This window comes from Canis aureus, chromosome 37 (genome assembly GCF_053574225.1).
Source record: "Canis aureus isolate CA01 chromosome 37, VMU_Caureus_v.1.0, whole genome shotgun sequence".
Classification (NCBI taxonomy): Eukaryota; Metazoa; Chordata; class Mammalia; order Carnivora; family Canidae; genus Canis; species Canis aureus.
The window spans coordinates 20,788,616-20,805,167 of record NC_135647.1 but is presented as its reverse complement, the minus strand read 5'-3'; the positions used below and the strand labels follow the sequence as shown (position 1 = coordinate 20,805,167).

The 16,552-nt window shown below is 48.2% G+C and overlaps 1 protein-coding gene across 4 annotated transcripts in view; it reads left to right on the top strand.

The window, feature by feature from the left end:
• FARS2 (phenylalanyl-tRNA synthetase 2, mitochondrial) overlaps positions 1–15,791 on the top strand; it is a 499,567-nt gene extending 483,776 nt beyond the window's left edge. For all 4 annotated transcript variants that reach the window (XM_077886004.1, XM_077886002.1, XM_077886005.1 and 1 more), the window contains one exon: positions 15,503–15,791. In XM_077886004.1, the coding sequence (XP_077742130.1) occupies positions 15,503–15,641 (139 nt within the window). In that variant the 3' untranslated portion in view covers positions 15,642–15,791. The remainder of the gene's footprint in view (positions 1–15,502) is intronic.
• Positions 15,792–16,552: the final 761 nt, after the last annotated feature.

Here is a 16,552-nt window from a genome sequence, read left to right as displayed (position 1 = left end):
CCTGTGCTTTGTGTGTTGTGCTCTTGTCATTGGAACAGACTTATGTGTGGACCTAGAGACTAAGGCAAATGAGTGTCTTTTAATGAATTGTAAAAATGATTGGCTCTCGCACAGAGCTGTCAGTAGTCCGGGCCTTTTTTTGCCTCCCCTCACCTCCCCATGTTCACATGCACCTAAATGTCATGGCTTCGTCCTGTGTGTTTAAGAGAAAGCAGCAGATCTGTATTTTCTCTCTGCTCTATTTTGATTTTTCCTGTGGCCAGAGGTAACTGCAGAAAGTGGTTTTAAAAAAAGGGGAACCAAAAAAAAAAAAGGGGGAACCCTCTAGCACTGTTGGTGGGAATGCAAACTGGTGCAGCCACTCTGGAAAACAGTGTGGAGGTTCCTCAAGAAGTTAAAAATAGAGCTGCCCTACGACCCAGCAATTGCCCTACTGGGTATTTACCCCAAAGATACTGATGTGAAACGCTGGGATACCTGCACCCCAATGTTCACAGCAGCAATGTCCACAATAGCCCAGCTGTGGAGGGAGCCACAATCCTTCGACAGATGACTAGATAAAGAAGATGTGGTCTATTTATACGGTGGGATATGACTCAGCCATCAGAAAGGGCAGATACCCACCATTTGCTTCCACGTGGATGGAACTGGAAGGTCTTATGCTGAGTGAAATAAGTAAATTGAAGAAGGAAAATAGTCATATGGTTTCACTCATATGTGGAATATAAGATAGTAAAAGGGATTATAAAGGAAAGGAGAGGAACTGAGTGGGAAAAATCAGAGAGGGAAACAAACCATGAAAGACTCCTAACTCTGGGAGACCAACAAGGGATAGTGGAAGGGGAGGAGGGCAGAGGGACGGGGTGACGGGCACTGAGGGGGGCACTTGATGAGATGAGCACTGGGTGTTATACTATATGTTGGCAAATTTAATTTTTTTTAAAGGGGGAAAAAAAAAAAAAAACCCCAACCAGGATAGATCTTCCAAATCAAGTGTGGTCAACAAACACAGTGTTTCAGAAACTTGCCAGCCACTTCCCTATAGTTTTAATGAAAACCAGCAGTCCAGTTTCAGCCAGCACCAGGGTGATGCTAACAGAGAAGCTGCTTAGATGTCGTGCAGTCAGAGGCATTCAAAGGCCAGGAATAGTGCGATGCTGAGTGTATAGTATGTAGCACCTGGTGCCCAGTAAATTTCTATCAATATTAATGCTCTTGTTTATTTTTCTCTCCTTCGGTAAATCTGGGGACATGTAACTTCTTTATTAATCTAAATGAAGGTATGCACTGCTCACTAAACCAATCAATTAGCAAAGGTTATTGTGCTAATACTAATTATAGTAACTGTTCTCTTTTATTAAGTAGGTTTGTGTCAGGTGCTGTGTTAGAATCTTTACACATATATCTATAAAATATGTTACTAGCCCCCACTTAAAAGTGAGGCTTACAGAGATTCAGCAACTTTCCAGAAAGAAATCACACCTAGCACGTGCTGCGAGCAGGTCTGTGTGCCTCCAGAGCGTGGGCTCTCAGCTCTCCTGCTGCACAGCCTCGCAGTGTACTTGGGCGACTAGTCAGCTTCCCAGGGCGGCCTGTGGCTGATGGTAATGCCCCGAGCAGCAGATCGGCCTGCTGAGCTGCTCTTAGAGCAATTCTGGGAACACCATCAAAGACGGGGACTGTCCCAAACCTAGCTTTCCCCTGGCCATGGTTTATTCTTGCTGGCCTCTTACATCCACTCTTTTGGAATTCAGTTTCCTCCCTAGAATATACCTTTCACAGGTATTTCATGGAAGGTGTGGAGCGGTAAACTTTCTCATTTTGTCTCACTTTGTCTGAAAGTGTTTTTTATTTTGCCACTATTCTAGAATAACAGCTTAGCTGAGTACAATTGATAGAGGTTGACATTTTGTTCGTACCGTTCCTTTCCCTCCTGACCTCCGGAGCTATTGAGAAGTTGCCTTTTTCTTTCATTATCCCTTCTAAGTTCTGTAGTTTTCCCCCTCTAGTTGTTTTCAAGGTCGTCTCTTTGTTCTGGCTGTTCCGCAGTTTCATTTCCAGGTGTCTGGTGCAGACTTTTTTCCTTTTATCCCATTCAGAATTTGCTGTGCTTCTAGAGTCTGAGGATTTCGTCCATTCTAGAAGTCTCTTGCTGTTATCTTTTCAGGTGTTGCCTCTCTTGTTTCTCTCTGTATTCTTCTTCAGGGACTCAGAGTCTATCCTATGGTTCTTACCCTCTCTCCTGTCTTCCGTTCCTGTACTTTGTCCTGCTTCATGCCGAACAGCTCCTCAGGTCTGCCTTCCAGCTTCCTGTTTCTTCATTCAACTGTGTCTAATCTGTCGGGTTAACCTTTCCATTCATTTAAAAATGATAACTATATTTTCCTATACATTTTTATGGAGGTCTGGTTCCTTCCTGCTGTTCTCTTTTCTTAACATTCTATCACATGGTTCTTTCATGTCTTTAAGTATTTGGAGCATATTGAAATGTTTAAATACATTTTTAAGCATTTTAAACACTTTTTGGGTTTTTCTTGTTTCTGAAATTCTTGGGGTACTAATCCTTCTTTGGTTTTTTAATCTAATATCTCAGGCATATCGTGGGTCATTTCCTTATGTGTTCTGTAATTTGGGGCTACGAGGTTATGTTCATTGGAGCTTCTCCTGAAGTGATCCCATGTGGCTAGCCTTCTCTCCAGCACTGTTCTGCATTTTCTTCTGCCCAGGTATTCTAGGGTTAGCACCATTCCAGGACCAATTTTCTATTGATTTCCCAGTTTGAGGATCTGAGGCACTGTGTTTGGGACCCAACAGTCTCTTGTGACACTGGGATTGTGATTCTCAGGGTAGACTCCTTGACACTGTGCTCAGAATCTAGTCAGAGGCCAGGTTCCTTTGCTCCTCTCTGTACCAAGGATATATTTTTTCCTTAGTCTACTCTTTTATAAAGGGTGCAACCCTTTAGGGTACCAGCCCTGTGCAGGAATCCAACTTCTTGTGTGATCCCAGCCTCTTGCTTCATGTGAACCAAGGCCTTTGTCTCTATTCCCACTTGGACGTTTACAGATAAACGCTAGGTTACAGTCATAGACATTTTCCCCTGCTCTAGGCAGCTGAAGCATTAGGCACTTACGGTTGCGTGTTTTTGTCTTTATTTTTTTCACCCAGAGGTTTTCCCTTGCTTTCATATTATCAATTTAGCTATCTACTTCTTTTTAAAGCCAATGTTCTTATCTGTTATTTAACACATCTGGGAGTATATAGCAGTAGGATCTTCATTTTATTCTGCCATCGTTCTGGAACCTTCCTAGCTCACTGCTGTCTTATTCTGAGCTAACTGTCATACATGAAAGAGCCAGACCTATCCTTTGGTCACCTGTCCAGCAGGCTGTCCAAAGCATGCACTGCCCAACTCTGCACTCATTCCTTTGCCCAGAAAAAAAAAAAATCATCGTGAAATGAAGGAACCTAAAGATGTTAGACCATACTAGCAGTTTCTTCAAGGTACGACAATGTGTCACATTGCCCCGTGAGCCCACAACTGAGGTGTCTTAGTATTTTGCCTGTGAAAGTAACCCAGGGGCACTCTTATCAAGCCTTGCCTAATTATTTATAATGGACAGATTCAACTTCAGAAGACTATGTTTGCCTGTAATACACCAGAAATACAAATTTGATATCTTTTTTTTTTAGAAGAAAATACTTGTTTTCACTGAGTTTGAGAATGGATAACTGTAATTCAATAATATTTTGAAATGGTTTTTTGACTCCAACTCTTACTTTATTAGTACTTGCTTCAAAGGTGCTGACAATGCTTTGCTCACATGACTTCAGTTTCTTCCTAACTGTGGGGCTAGTTAGGAACAAATAGCATTGCTTCTATTTTATTGAGACCTGGAGAGGTCACCGGATTTATCCAAGTAGCAAAGATATCTAAACCACCAAACAAACTGTGTTGAACTCACGACCCACCTCCCTTGCCTGAAGCAAAATTGCTTTTTTGTGGAAGTACATTTTAGGGCTATTCCCTCAAGTTTCATCAAGGGAACAGCCTTATGAAACTCACTACTGCCTTGAAATAGTGATATGGTTGAGATATTGGTCACTAATAACAGTCAATATCCCCAGCCCAGGATTAAAAGCATAGCTTTGGAAGCATTTGACACCTAAATTGTAATCCTGTGTCTGTTACCTACTGTTTGAGTGACCTGGGCAAGTCACTTTTAACCTCTCTGAGCTATAGTTTTCTCACCTACAAAATAGGGGAAATAATCACATTATGATAGGACTGTGATAAGAATTAAATAGTGCATGTAGACATACTAAGTGACCCATAAATCATAACCATTATTAGTCTGAAGTTCCCTGTGGGGAGCTTTAATTTCTTCTAGAATATTATGTTGAGGTAAGTTTTGCTTCCCTAAGAACTATGGTCTTCTCTCCTTTCAGGCAGTACGAACCATGGAATTGATAAGGTTTCTTTTCATTTTGTCCCCAAGTTCTGTAGCAAGTTCATTATCTTCTCCGCTAGTTCAACTCCCAACCTTCAGATCTCCATTCTGTGTTCTCCAGGTTTGACTGTCTTCATCAGTCTCATATTCTCCCTTATTCTGGCTTTCTTTTTCTTTTTCTCTCTGGTATTTTCTATTAACGAAGAGGATAAAATGAAATTTGGAAGTGCCTAACACTATATAGTAGATCATTCTTCCCTTTAAAATGTTTTTTTTCTTAGGGCACCTTAGGTGGCTCCGTTGGTTAAGGATCCTCTTTATTTCAGCCAAGGACATAATCTCAGGGCTGTGAGATCAAGCCTTGTGTTGGGCTCCACACTGAGCATGGAACCTGTTTAGGATTCTCTCTCCCTTTCTCTCTGCCCCTCCCCTCCACCCAAACCCTGCTTTCTCCCTCTAAAAAAAAATAAGATAACATGTTTTTTCTTTCTTCTTTCACCCTTTCTTTCTTTATACTTCCTACTCTTTCTCTGCTAAGTAATATTTACTAATGAATTTATTCTTTCCCTGTTTTATGATAAAATCCTAGTCATATTCTAAAAGCATCCTGTAATGTAATGGGTAAATAAGAATCATTACTGTGATATCCCTGCTTAAAAGTAGTTAATGGTGGAGCATCTGGGTGGCTCAGTCAGTTGGGCATCCTACTCTTGGTTTCAGTTCGGGTCATGAGATTGAGCTCCACATCAGGTTCTGTGTTCAGTGCAGTGTCAGCTTGAGATTCTCTCTCTCCCTCTTTCTCTACCCCTCTCCTCTGCTCATGCAGTTTCTCTCCCTCAAATAAATAAATAAATCTTAAAAAAAATTTTTTTAATCTAAAAAAAAAAAAAATTTGCAGTGCCTGCAGCAGACATTGACAGGCTGAACAGAGTGTGCCCACAACAAAAGGATGCACAGACTTCAATAAAAAGCAAGTCCCCACATCCTCCACCTGTGGCCTTCATTAAGTCACTGTATCTCTCTGGGCCTGTTTCTGGCTCTGCAGAAACAGATGACAGTGTCCCCTTCTCAGGATAGCCATGTGGGTCTCAACTAGCAAGACCATGTGGGTCCAAGGCTCTGGAAGCTGCATTGCTTTATAATTGTTAATTTTTCTTATTGTTGTTACCATTATTAGTAACAAAGTATCTTCAATTGTACAACAACTGATAGCAAAACCCAGAGCTAAAAAAAATAAATAAAGTAAAACAGAGCTTTCTTTAATTTTATCAGTATTTGGAATTTAAATGTAGTTTTCATATAGGTGTTACAGGTTCTAGGACACATTTCTGTTGGTGTGGTTTCCTCATGTCAGCCCTTGAGGGGAATAAATGGTCTAGGATAATCATGTCCTTCTTGAGATGGTAAAAATAAATCCATGAGGAACATCCATAACTATGGTACGACTATAAGGTAGTACACACAAACATTCCAGCAACTTCTGAGTTGCTCACTGACACTTGCACAAGGCACCTTCCCTAATCTACCCATTTAAGTTAGTTGCCCTTTTGTGTAGCCTCATTACTCCATGTATCTCTTCTCCAAACCCAATAGGGTAGTTGCAGTTTACATTTCTTTGTAATTCTTTGATTAATGCCTATATCTTATGCTAGACTGTGAGATTCATGAGGTCAGGTCAAGGTTAGTTTTGCTTTTTGTGCTACCATTAGGTCCTCAGTACCTGGCACAATACATGACATATATTGGATATTCACTTCATCTTTTGGATGGATGGATGGATGGATGGATGGATGGATGGATGGATGGATGGACGGAGTGATGGATACATAGACAGACAGACATTTAATCTCAAAGATAGTGATGTTCAACATTATATGTGCTGCCTGCAACTCTGTCAGTGGTTTTGGGGGCGTTCCGGCAGGGCTGTCATAAGACATAATCGAGGACCAGTGAGTAGAAACATAGGAAGCATTTGTCAGCTCAATGTAAAAGGGGAACTGCATCTCTGCCTGCAGTGGGAAAGCAATGGGCAACCCCAGAAGTAATCCAACATAAGACTTTGTAGAAAGAGCTCAAGCATGGGTCAGAAACTCTTTACAGTCCCATGTCTTGGATTCTGTGATTCCATAAAACATGTTGCTTGTATGATGAATCCTTACTCAAGATATCACTGCTGTATTCCAGCCTAGAATACTATGCATAGAGGAAGCTCATCCTAACAGCCAAATCCCTGTTTTGTCACTCTCTCCCTCAAACTCCCACTCACTATTTGTCAAGAGATGATACTATTAATTAGACCCAGAAAGTCCCTCCTCAAAAACATTTGCAAAATAACCATAAGTCATTGGAAATATATATAAATTTCTCTTTCCTAATGATTCCTTCATAGTTAGACGCTGAGTCTTTTCTTAAAGTAATTAGCACATTTCATCCATTACTCACTAAAGAAATATAAGCTATTCAGCATAACACAGTTATGGGTAATTCTATTTATAATAATGGGATTGAGGATAGATCTGTAGCGTACCCCTTGGTTGGGTGGCTGTTAATACTAGATCAGTGACATGGTAAACCATAATATCTGAGTAATCCTCTACTGTTTGGGGAAAAGGGAGATCTGAAGTTCACTGAGGGCCAGTGAACTCTACATGCAATAAAACTGCCCAGAGATAAGATACTGTAGAGCTATGATCCTGGACTCCGTTGTTTTGGTTGACTGCTTACTGATGCATTTTCATTTGAGGCTTCTTAGCTAGGAACATAAGGCCTTCCTCTATAATCCCCACCCACCGTGCAGCCTCCTACCCTACCGGCTCTGTACTGTCTACACCCAGACCAGCCACTCTGAACTACTCACCTCTCCTCATCTGTCCATGCTTCTGTCTGTGCCTTTGCAGAAATGACCCTTCCCTCTTACAGGGTCAATCACTTCCTGTACATGCTGTGACCAAAGCTGGCTTCCTGCTGTGTTAGTACACGGACTTGCATCCCCTGGACAGCTCTTGACTGGACCATTTATACCTGCAACATACACTCAGCAACTCAGTGTTGAAATGGAAAAGGAAAAAGATAATAAATGCCCCTCACCCTGACTAGTATTTGTGTCATGTTGCCAGCTAGATCCACCCCTTGGCCTTCACCTGCAAAAATCCTAATCATACTTTAAGATCTAAATCTAATCTCATCTCCCCTGCCAGTCTTTCTCACTGCTAAGTCATTTACAATCCATGTCGTTCATTTAACATTTACCATGAATAGCTTTGTCCTGTTGGTATCTCTTCATGTATAAATGAAAATGTCTTAAGCCCCAGATAGATGGTAATCTAGCCTAATCCTTCTTTTTGTATTATTTTGGGATACTTCTCCCCCCTAACATTGCCAGTGAGTTGTGCACAGAACAGCCACTCCATGAATATTTACATATCGATCAAGCAATTCGTATTTTGTATCTTCCCACAAAGTCTGCCTCAGCACAGGATAAATAATTGCTGATCAATTGATTGAGTTGGAAATGTAGCACTTCACCTACCACAAATCTTCTGTTTTGTAACCTGACTCATCCACCAAAGTGTCAACACATTTGGGAAGCTGCCATGTAACAGTAGAGAGTTAAAGTTAGCTCTGTTGACTTTGGCTTGGCAGACTAAGCCAGGGAGAAAAATAAAACCTCTTCCAAATTTTCCACACAACCAAAAAGCACAGAGCTTTGGAAATCTGTGCAAAATGAGCCATTACTCCCAAGTTTGTTAGAAATATATGAGGATGGCTTGGAGAATCATGGAACAGTTGAAGAGAATTGTTCAAATATGGTCAAATTTTGTTATAGCTTTATGAGCAGGGTATCATAAAAATTTGTGTCAAATGCAGGGCAGCTTAGTAGCTAGGTTAATGAAATCAAAACGAGCTATTTGAGGAGGATGGAAACCAACCGTGCTATACCCTTGAAATAGTCCCACCGTGTGGATATTAATGACCTGGTGGGGTTTTTGTTCTTGTCTTTTGTTTATTTGTTTTTCATATAAATCCAAGTTCCCAACCTCCATCTCTAGTAACAGTCAACTGGATTATTTGAGCCAACTCATCTCGAATTTTTTTATTTTAATAGAATATACATAAATTTACCTATTTCACCATCGTGAAGTGTATGGTTCTGTGGCGTGAGGCACATTCACACTGTTGTGCAACCATCACCACCGTCCATCCATCTCCAGGTCTTTTTCATCTTCCCAGACTCAAACACCATTATACACTAAGTCCTCCTCCCTCCCTCCCCCAGCGGCTGGCAACCACCCTTCTACTTTCTGTCTCTGGGTTTCACAATTCTAGGGACCTTATGTAAGTAGAATTCTATGTTTGGCCTTCGGCACCTGGCTTATTTCTCTCAATATAATGCCCTCAACTTTCCACCGTGTTGTGGCACGTTTCACATTAGGACTCCATCTTTATAGATGAGGAGCTGAAGCTCCGATAATTCATCTAAGGTTGTTCAGATCTTTCCATGTGGCCCAAAGTAGAGACCCTAGAATCTTTAGGTATGTCAATAATAATACCGATTCTTAACTATAAGCCTAAACTAGGCTAAACACTTAACATGTATTATTTTCATGCAGTATCTTCAAAAAACCCTATGCATTCATTATCTGTATCTTAGACTGAGAACCCGGATCAGAGATTAAGAACCAGCCCGAGATCCTCCAGCTGGGAGGTCATAGCACTGGTTAGTCTATATCTTGAGATTCTATTAGATGATTTCCCCAGGGCAGTTATTTTGGTATATGCATGCACATAGAGCCAGGAGCATTGGCTCCACTCCCCACGAGGCACGAGCATCAACTCCTTCCTCCTGAGGAGCTTGGCATGAGGCACTCATTGGGAAGTACTGGGAGAAGTTACAAGGACTGATGGGTATAAAACCCTTGGGGGTGCTTTGAAACTTCCCTGAGGACTTGACAAGTGTTTGATGTGAAAAAGCATTTCTTGCCTGCAAAATGTGTGTCTCTGAGGAGCTCTTAAGTTGCCAACACGCGAGATGACTGGGAGCTGGGTGGGGGGCGGGGGAGGCAGGTTTGAAAGCAACTCTACTCACGCTGCACCCAGCAAGTTCCTCTTCCCTGGCTCTGACTCTCCCTCCATCAAGGCCTGGATTGGAGTTGTCTTTCCCAAGGCAGTAACTGTCAGAGGGACCATCTGGTTTGGTTTCTTGTGACTGACTCCCAGGAACAGAAATCCCTCTGGGAATAAATTGTAACCACAGCAGCAGCAGCAGTGAGAGGCAACGCTGATGCTGGCTAGCCAGGAACTGGGGGGAGGCCCCCACTCTGAATGGCCCACCGGGAGCATCAGGCCTAAGACCTACCATTCTGAGAATGAGAAAGAAGAACCTCCTAGTTATGGAGAGTATGGCAGTGGGGTGGAAAAAGGTAGTTGGTGAGGAGGGGCTAAAATGTGTCCAGAGTGTCCATTACGACTAGAGGTTCACCTCCTACAGGAAGACTCTCCTCGTGGGCTCTATCAAGCTGTATTCGAACCTCATTAAGCCAACTCCCTTCCCTCTTGCATTGATCACTAATACATCTTGCGTCCATCCATTAGGCTGTCTGCAAATTGCCCCAGATCAGAGCCCCCTTCTCTTTCATTCCATGCAGGCTCACAAACACTGCTGGCTGGCTGCCTCATTTCCTCCACGTGTGCATTTACTTTAGAAACTCATCTGTCCTCTGAACTAACTCTTGGAATGTTCAGGCGAGAAAGAGCCTCGGGCCAATTCAGTCCAGCCCTCTCACTGGGGAAGCCACACAGAGATTGCTGGGGTTTGGACTAGGACCCAGGCCTCCTGCCTGCCTCCCACGCCTGCGTGTTCTTCCCTTACATTAAACCAGTGACGCCTCTGTCAGAGAAAACCCCAGAGCAGTTCATTAGGAAAGTGACATAGAGTCATTACATGCTAGGTCTTATCATCAGATGTCATTTTCTCCTCTTTTTTGGCAAAAAAAAAAAAAAAAAAAAAAAATATATATATATATATATATATATACGCACACACATATATTATTATATATGTATATATCTTATTAGTCTCCAGGGCACTTATTTAAGTTGCTTTTTTTTTTTTTTTTTTTAAGAGCGAGAACAAGGGACACTTAGGGGCTCACAGCTGAGCATCTACCTTTGGCCTAGGGCATGATCCCAGGGTCCTGGGATCAAATCCCACATCGGGCTCCCAACAAGGAGCCTGCTTCTCCCTCTGCCTGTGTCTCTACCTCTTTCTCTGTGTCTCTCATGAATAAATAAAATTTTTAAAAAAGCGAGAACGAGAGAGAGCAGGGGAGGGCAGAGGGAGAGAGAATCTTAAGCTCCACTGGGTGTGGAGCCCAACACAGAACTTGATCTCATGACCCTGGCATCATGACCTGAGTGGAAATCAGAGCCGGACACCCAGTCACCTGCCTCCCAGGCCCCCCTGCAGACCACTTATGTAAACCATGCCTGACTCAGCACTAAGCATCACTCTCCCCGACCTCCACCCCCTACCCTTGCCTGCAGGTCAGATTCCAGGCACATGAGGGGAGGGTCAGAGAAGCACGTAAGAACTACAAGTTCCCCTCCCCAGAGTGCCATTCCTCACCCGATGGCCCCATGCATGGAGGGAGGAAATGGGACAGCCTGGGTATTGAGCTCTCACTCGAAGCAGTGGGCTCCGCCCTAGCACATAGCCCCCACTCCGAGGGCACAGACCCGGGAGCAAGGTGGTGGCCCTCACTGCACCAGGGCTTAGGTGCACTGGCCCAAGCCACACAGAGAGCAAAGGGCAGAGTAGGGACTGCAACCCAGGCCTCTCTAGGAGCAAACTCTGGGTTCCTGTCCACTCCACCAGGCCCCATTTCATTCTGTATTTTCAGGAGTGGCCTTGAGCAACTAGTCCCCCTTCCTTCTTTTTCCATCATCCTCTTCCCTTCCCTGAGTCGACCCCTCCCCACGTGAAGGCACCATGCACCCCCCTAACTGCACGGATGTCGGCCCTATGGGGCCTCCCACTGAGCTGCTGCATCACACGAGCACGAGACACGTTAGGATGAATCGAGGAATCCCTTTTCCCTTCACTCAGAAAATGGAACCTACCCCCACAACAGCACCTGGGGCGGGAATCTAGAAAAGGACAGTGATCCGAGTGAAGGTGCATCTCCGTGCCGTGACAGCCCGTACACTCCGCGCCGTGAGAGGGACCAGAGGGGTCCATGTCCTGCCTGCCGCGGCGCTGCCGTCACCCAGAGTGTTGGCCGTAGGGGAGCCTCGTGGAGTCGCGTGTCCTCGGGAGTGAAAGGATCCCATGGAGCCTGACCTGTGTGGCAGACGGACGCTGAGCGACCCCAGCATGCCTGCGGCACGTGCGTGACCACCGGTGACCGAGTGGCACAGCAGCCGCGCGGGTCACAGATGACCAAGCCGGCCCCGTGGGTGCTGCGGACGCTGGCCTCGGCCACGCACCCCCGCAACCCTCTGCTTCGGGCTGGAGCCTGTCAGCTCCTGGGGAGCAGCCCCCGCCCCCAGCTCAGGGCTCTGGCTGGGGCAGGCCTCCCTACGGGCGCGACCCACACGGCCCTGTCCTCAGGCAGCCTGTCGCCGCCGCAGGTGCACCCGGCCTGGGATCCCACGGGCGGCGGGGATCCATGAGCCGCGTTGGCAGCGTCCTGCGCCCGGGAGCCCTTGGAGCGGGACCTAAGGGAGGCTGGGGGGGGCGGTGGCCCAGAGCATCCCTGCTCCCCCCCCCCCCCCCGGGCGGCCTCGGGCACCTGCCGGCCGTCTAGGGTCTGGGGCCTGCACGCCCAGCCCTGGGGTGGGAAGCGGCACAGAAGAGTCGTTTGTGGAAGCAACAGTGTTTGCTGGTGGGGGGCAGCCGGGGGGGGGCAGCCCGGGGGACTTCAGGGCAGGAGGGGCAAGCTCCTCTCCTGGGCACCCGGGCCCCTGCCAGCTGGCTGGGTCGGGGCTCCCCGCCCCTGCTCGGTGCCTGGAACAGGCTGTTGCCGCCGGACGAAGGCCCCTAGCGGTGGACACTGGGGCGCTCCTGAAGCTCAAGCGTTCTAGGATTCTCGCTCCAAAATCTCTGTTAAAAATTCCAGCTCCAGCCAGTGACCTGCTCGTCTTAGCCGATATCCCGGGGCAATGAAATCCAAACACCAAAAGGAAGGTTTGGACTCTGTCTTCGAACCCGCTGTAATGAGATTTGCGCCCCCAAGCTCAGTAAAGCGTATTTACGTTGCCTATGAGTAGAGGCCGTCGAGTGCATAAAAGAGAACTTTTATTTACCTTGAGAACCGCCCTTGTCAGCGTGGCCCCTTCTCTTCCCGGGAAGGCTTCTTGTCCCGAAGGTCGTGCCGGCCTGGGTCGGGGGAGGACCACGCGGCTTCACCGTGCCCGCCCGCCGTGGGGGACCGGAGCTGGGGCTGCACCACACAGCTCCCCCTCAGCTCTCTTGGCTTCCCACAGCAGCCTGGCTTTGCAGCCCACCTTCGTAAAAGCCCCTTAAGCAGGAAGGGTCTTGATTAAAAAGCGTCCCTGTCCCAGGCCTTCCCACCCCACATCCCAGTTAGACCTCGCGTCTGGCTTGCGCCCTCCTGAGGGGCAGGGCTGGAAAGGAACGTGGGCTTACTCCACCTCTTCCTTGAAGGTTAAAGAAGCGAGGCTTCTCCACCTGCCCCCTTGCAAGCCCGTCACTTCCTAGGGGGAGTTGGGGTAGAAGGAAGAGGCTGGAGATGGGACAGGAGGGGAGGAATGTGCTGGAGCACTTGGGGGCTCTTAACACTTGGGCCCTCACACCACACTGCCTGGTTTCTGTGTGCGTGTTTGTAACCAGGTGAACACTGACCACCCTTAAAGTGGCCAGTCCGTTGGCCTTTAGCACATTCTCAGAGTTAGGCAGCCGCACCACCGACCTAGCTCCGAAGCCTTCTCTTCAGCTCCGTGACTCCGTGGTTCCTGTGGACAGCCCGCTCCTCGAGGATGGGGAGACTCATGACCACCTGCCGGCCCCACTCCTCCCGGCTCCCAAGCAAAAGGGGGACAGGAGCCCCAACAACTAAAAGCTCCAAACACAAGTTCCTTGAAAACAGCGGGCCGCCCGGGTGGCTCAGTCAGTCGGTCAAGCATCTGACCCTTGATTTCCACTTGGATCATGATCTCAGGATCCCGGGATCGAGCCCCACGTCCGGCTCTGCACTCAGCACCGAGTCTACTTGCCCCTCTCCCTCTGCTCCTCCCCGGCTGGCACCTGCGCACGCTCTCAAATAAAGAAATAAATACAATCATTCTAAAAATTGGAAAAAAAAGAGAGAAGTTCCTAAAAACAAGTAAAAGTAGGTTTTCTCTCTCTCACCAGCGATGTCAGGAAAAGGCAAAGCTGGTTGATTTTTCAGTTGAATCTACTGAATTATCACCAAATATTCTGCCAATTTTATTTCTCTCAATTTATAAAATTAATCCATATGTTTATGATTCATTTACACCTCACTCATCACGATGTTTTATGAAAGCTGTTTGAATCCCGGGGATCCTGAGTGGGGCCTTCCCTGAAGCCCACAGAAACAAGATGGTGAGTTGTTCCCGTTCATCGCGGTGGGAAATCTCAGCCCAGGTCGCGGTTGTCGAGTGGCCACGTGACCAGCTCTCCAGCTCAGTAAGCGGGGCCGGACGGAGCCCCCGGGAACCCCAGTTGCCACAAGGACACTTTGGCCCCACCCTCATGCAGCACCTGGTCCTTTGCAGAGCCCTGTCTCTTTCTAGAAGGTCTCTGCAACAGTTCGGAAAGGTTAATAGGGTGCGCCGTGCTGTTACGTCTTTCAACGGAGAAGGAACAGACCCTGGAAAACTATGTCGTGGCCCAGAGACGGAGGAGCCAGCGCTGGGACCCTGGGCTGCTGCCTCAGCAGAGGCCTCTGCGCCCCTCGCTGGGACCTGGAATTAGGTCCTTGTCAGGTGACAATTAGGTCCTTGTCAGGTCCCTGCCTGTGTGCAGCTTGGTGTGGTGCCCACCCACCCCCCGCCCCCCAGGAAACCATCACGGCCTTGCACGGTCACCAGGTCCCTGACAACCTGGGCCCCCAGGTCGTGTGACCACCCTTGTTCTAGTAAATGTCTGCACCCTCTTCAGGCATCTGCAGTTCCTATGCCCTCTCTCTCTCTCTCTCTCTGCTTACCTAATTGTTCCTCTTCCAGAACCTTCCATCTCTAAAAACCTCAGGATGTTGCAGCATCCTTTCTTGATGATGTCAGGTTGGAAAAAAGTCCTGTCTTCTGTTCTTGGGGGAGGCAGGGTGGGATCTTCGAGCAGCTTCGGGTGGCCCTGGGGACAGTTGGGCTGTGCCTGTGCAGTGGACAGGTCCCTGCAGACCCCAGCAGGGCAGGCCTCGCCCTTCCAATGGACCTGAAGCCCAGAGGCACGTCCAAGGCACGTACACAGGGCACCTGCACCAGGTGGCTTTTCGGGTGTCTCTGTGAAGACCGAGTTCTGCAAAAGGCCCCACTGCCCGGGGGCTGTGGAAGCGTGTGTTCTCCGTGGCCTACAGCGGTGTGAAGAGAAGGACACCCCTCGGCCTTCCAGACAGCTAGAGCCCCTGGGCCAGCCGCGGCCTTGTGACTGCAGGGTGCCTTCCAACCATGATCGTCTTTTGTGATGTGAGAACGGTGGAGGCACACCGGCCTCGGTGCCCGCGCCTGCCTGCCTATCGGTCCCCAGGGGAGCCCAGCGCCCACCTCCCACCTGCTGAGCCACAATCTCTAGGGTGTGGCCCGGGCACCTCAGCTGGTGGGAAGCATCCCTCTCTGGGCACTTGAAGGCACCTGGGCCGATGGGAAGAGCAGCCCCGGCTATCCAAGCCACTGTTCCCCCAACACTGCCCGTGTTGCCCGGAAGAGGCTCAGGCCACGGGTCCCCGTGACCCCGGCTCCCACCCTCCGTTCTCCACCCGCGTTAATCTGGTCAGAGCCGCCAGCTTGGCTCCTGCAGGTGCCGAGCGCCCCCGCCCCTCACTCACCTGCCTTTCTCTTCCATTCTCCAGGACGCACAAGACCAGCCACTGCTACCGCATCACCTACCGCCACATGGAGCGGACCCTGTCCCAGAGGGAGGTCGGGCGCATCCACCAGGCTGTGCAGGAGGCTGCGGTGCAGCTGCTGGGCGTGGAGGGCCGCTTCTGATGCCACCGCCCGGACCAGGCCCGCAGCCTCCGGGGCTCCAGGACTTGGGAGACAGAACAGGATGTTGCTCGTGGACCGTGGCATCCGTAACGTTTTGATAAATGGGTCAGTTTTAGGACTTTCAGGAAATAAAGGATTGCTCTGGAGAAACTGTTGACATAACATTTGTCTTTTATGTGGGGGAAACGGGGGAAAAAAGAAGCCATCATCTAAGAGTTCCCTCCTATTCCTTTAAGAAATGCTCTGCCCGTTGGCGCTCAGGGTGGTTAATTGGTCCCTGGGCTCCATTAGAGTGTAAACAGCAGGCATGATTTCTTGCCTGACAGGCCTTTGCACCCTTGTAATGAGTGAAGCCGCACAGAGGGACACCAGAAACTCCAGACACCGGAAGATGGTTTGAATCTGCTTCCATGCTTGCTTTCTTCTCTTCATTTTCTGCTTTGCAAAGGGCAGGCTTCAAACAGGGCACTAATGAAATGCCAGGGCCCCCCCTCAAAAGTGAGGGCAGGCACGAGTCGGAGTGGGGCAGGGCATCGCCTGCTTCTCATGGAGCCGTGGCTTGGAGCCGGGCCTCTGGGCCCAGGGCTCGGGCTTAGCTCCCTTCCAGGCCGCTGGTGAGGGAAGAAGGGAGCAGGAGCTGCCCCGGAGGCTGGGAGGCGCACGGGGGCCAGGTCCTCGCACCCCGGCGAGCCCTACTGCCTACCTGAGCGCCCCTGCTTCTGGAGGCGACCTTTAAGGAAGAATCTGGGGCTTTGATGTTACCTCCTTTCCATCCCAGGCACTTTGTAGTCTGCCTGCCTCACTCCTGACCATTTTTAATAATCAGATTCCATCCCTGGCACGATGCTGCAGGCTGATGGAGGACCGCAAGGGCTGGGATAAATATTTGATGAGGGGTGGCCATTATCAGC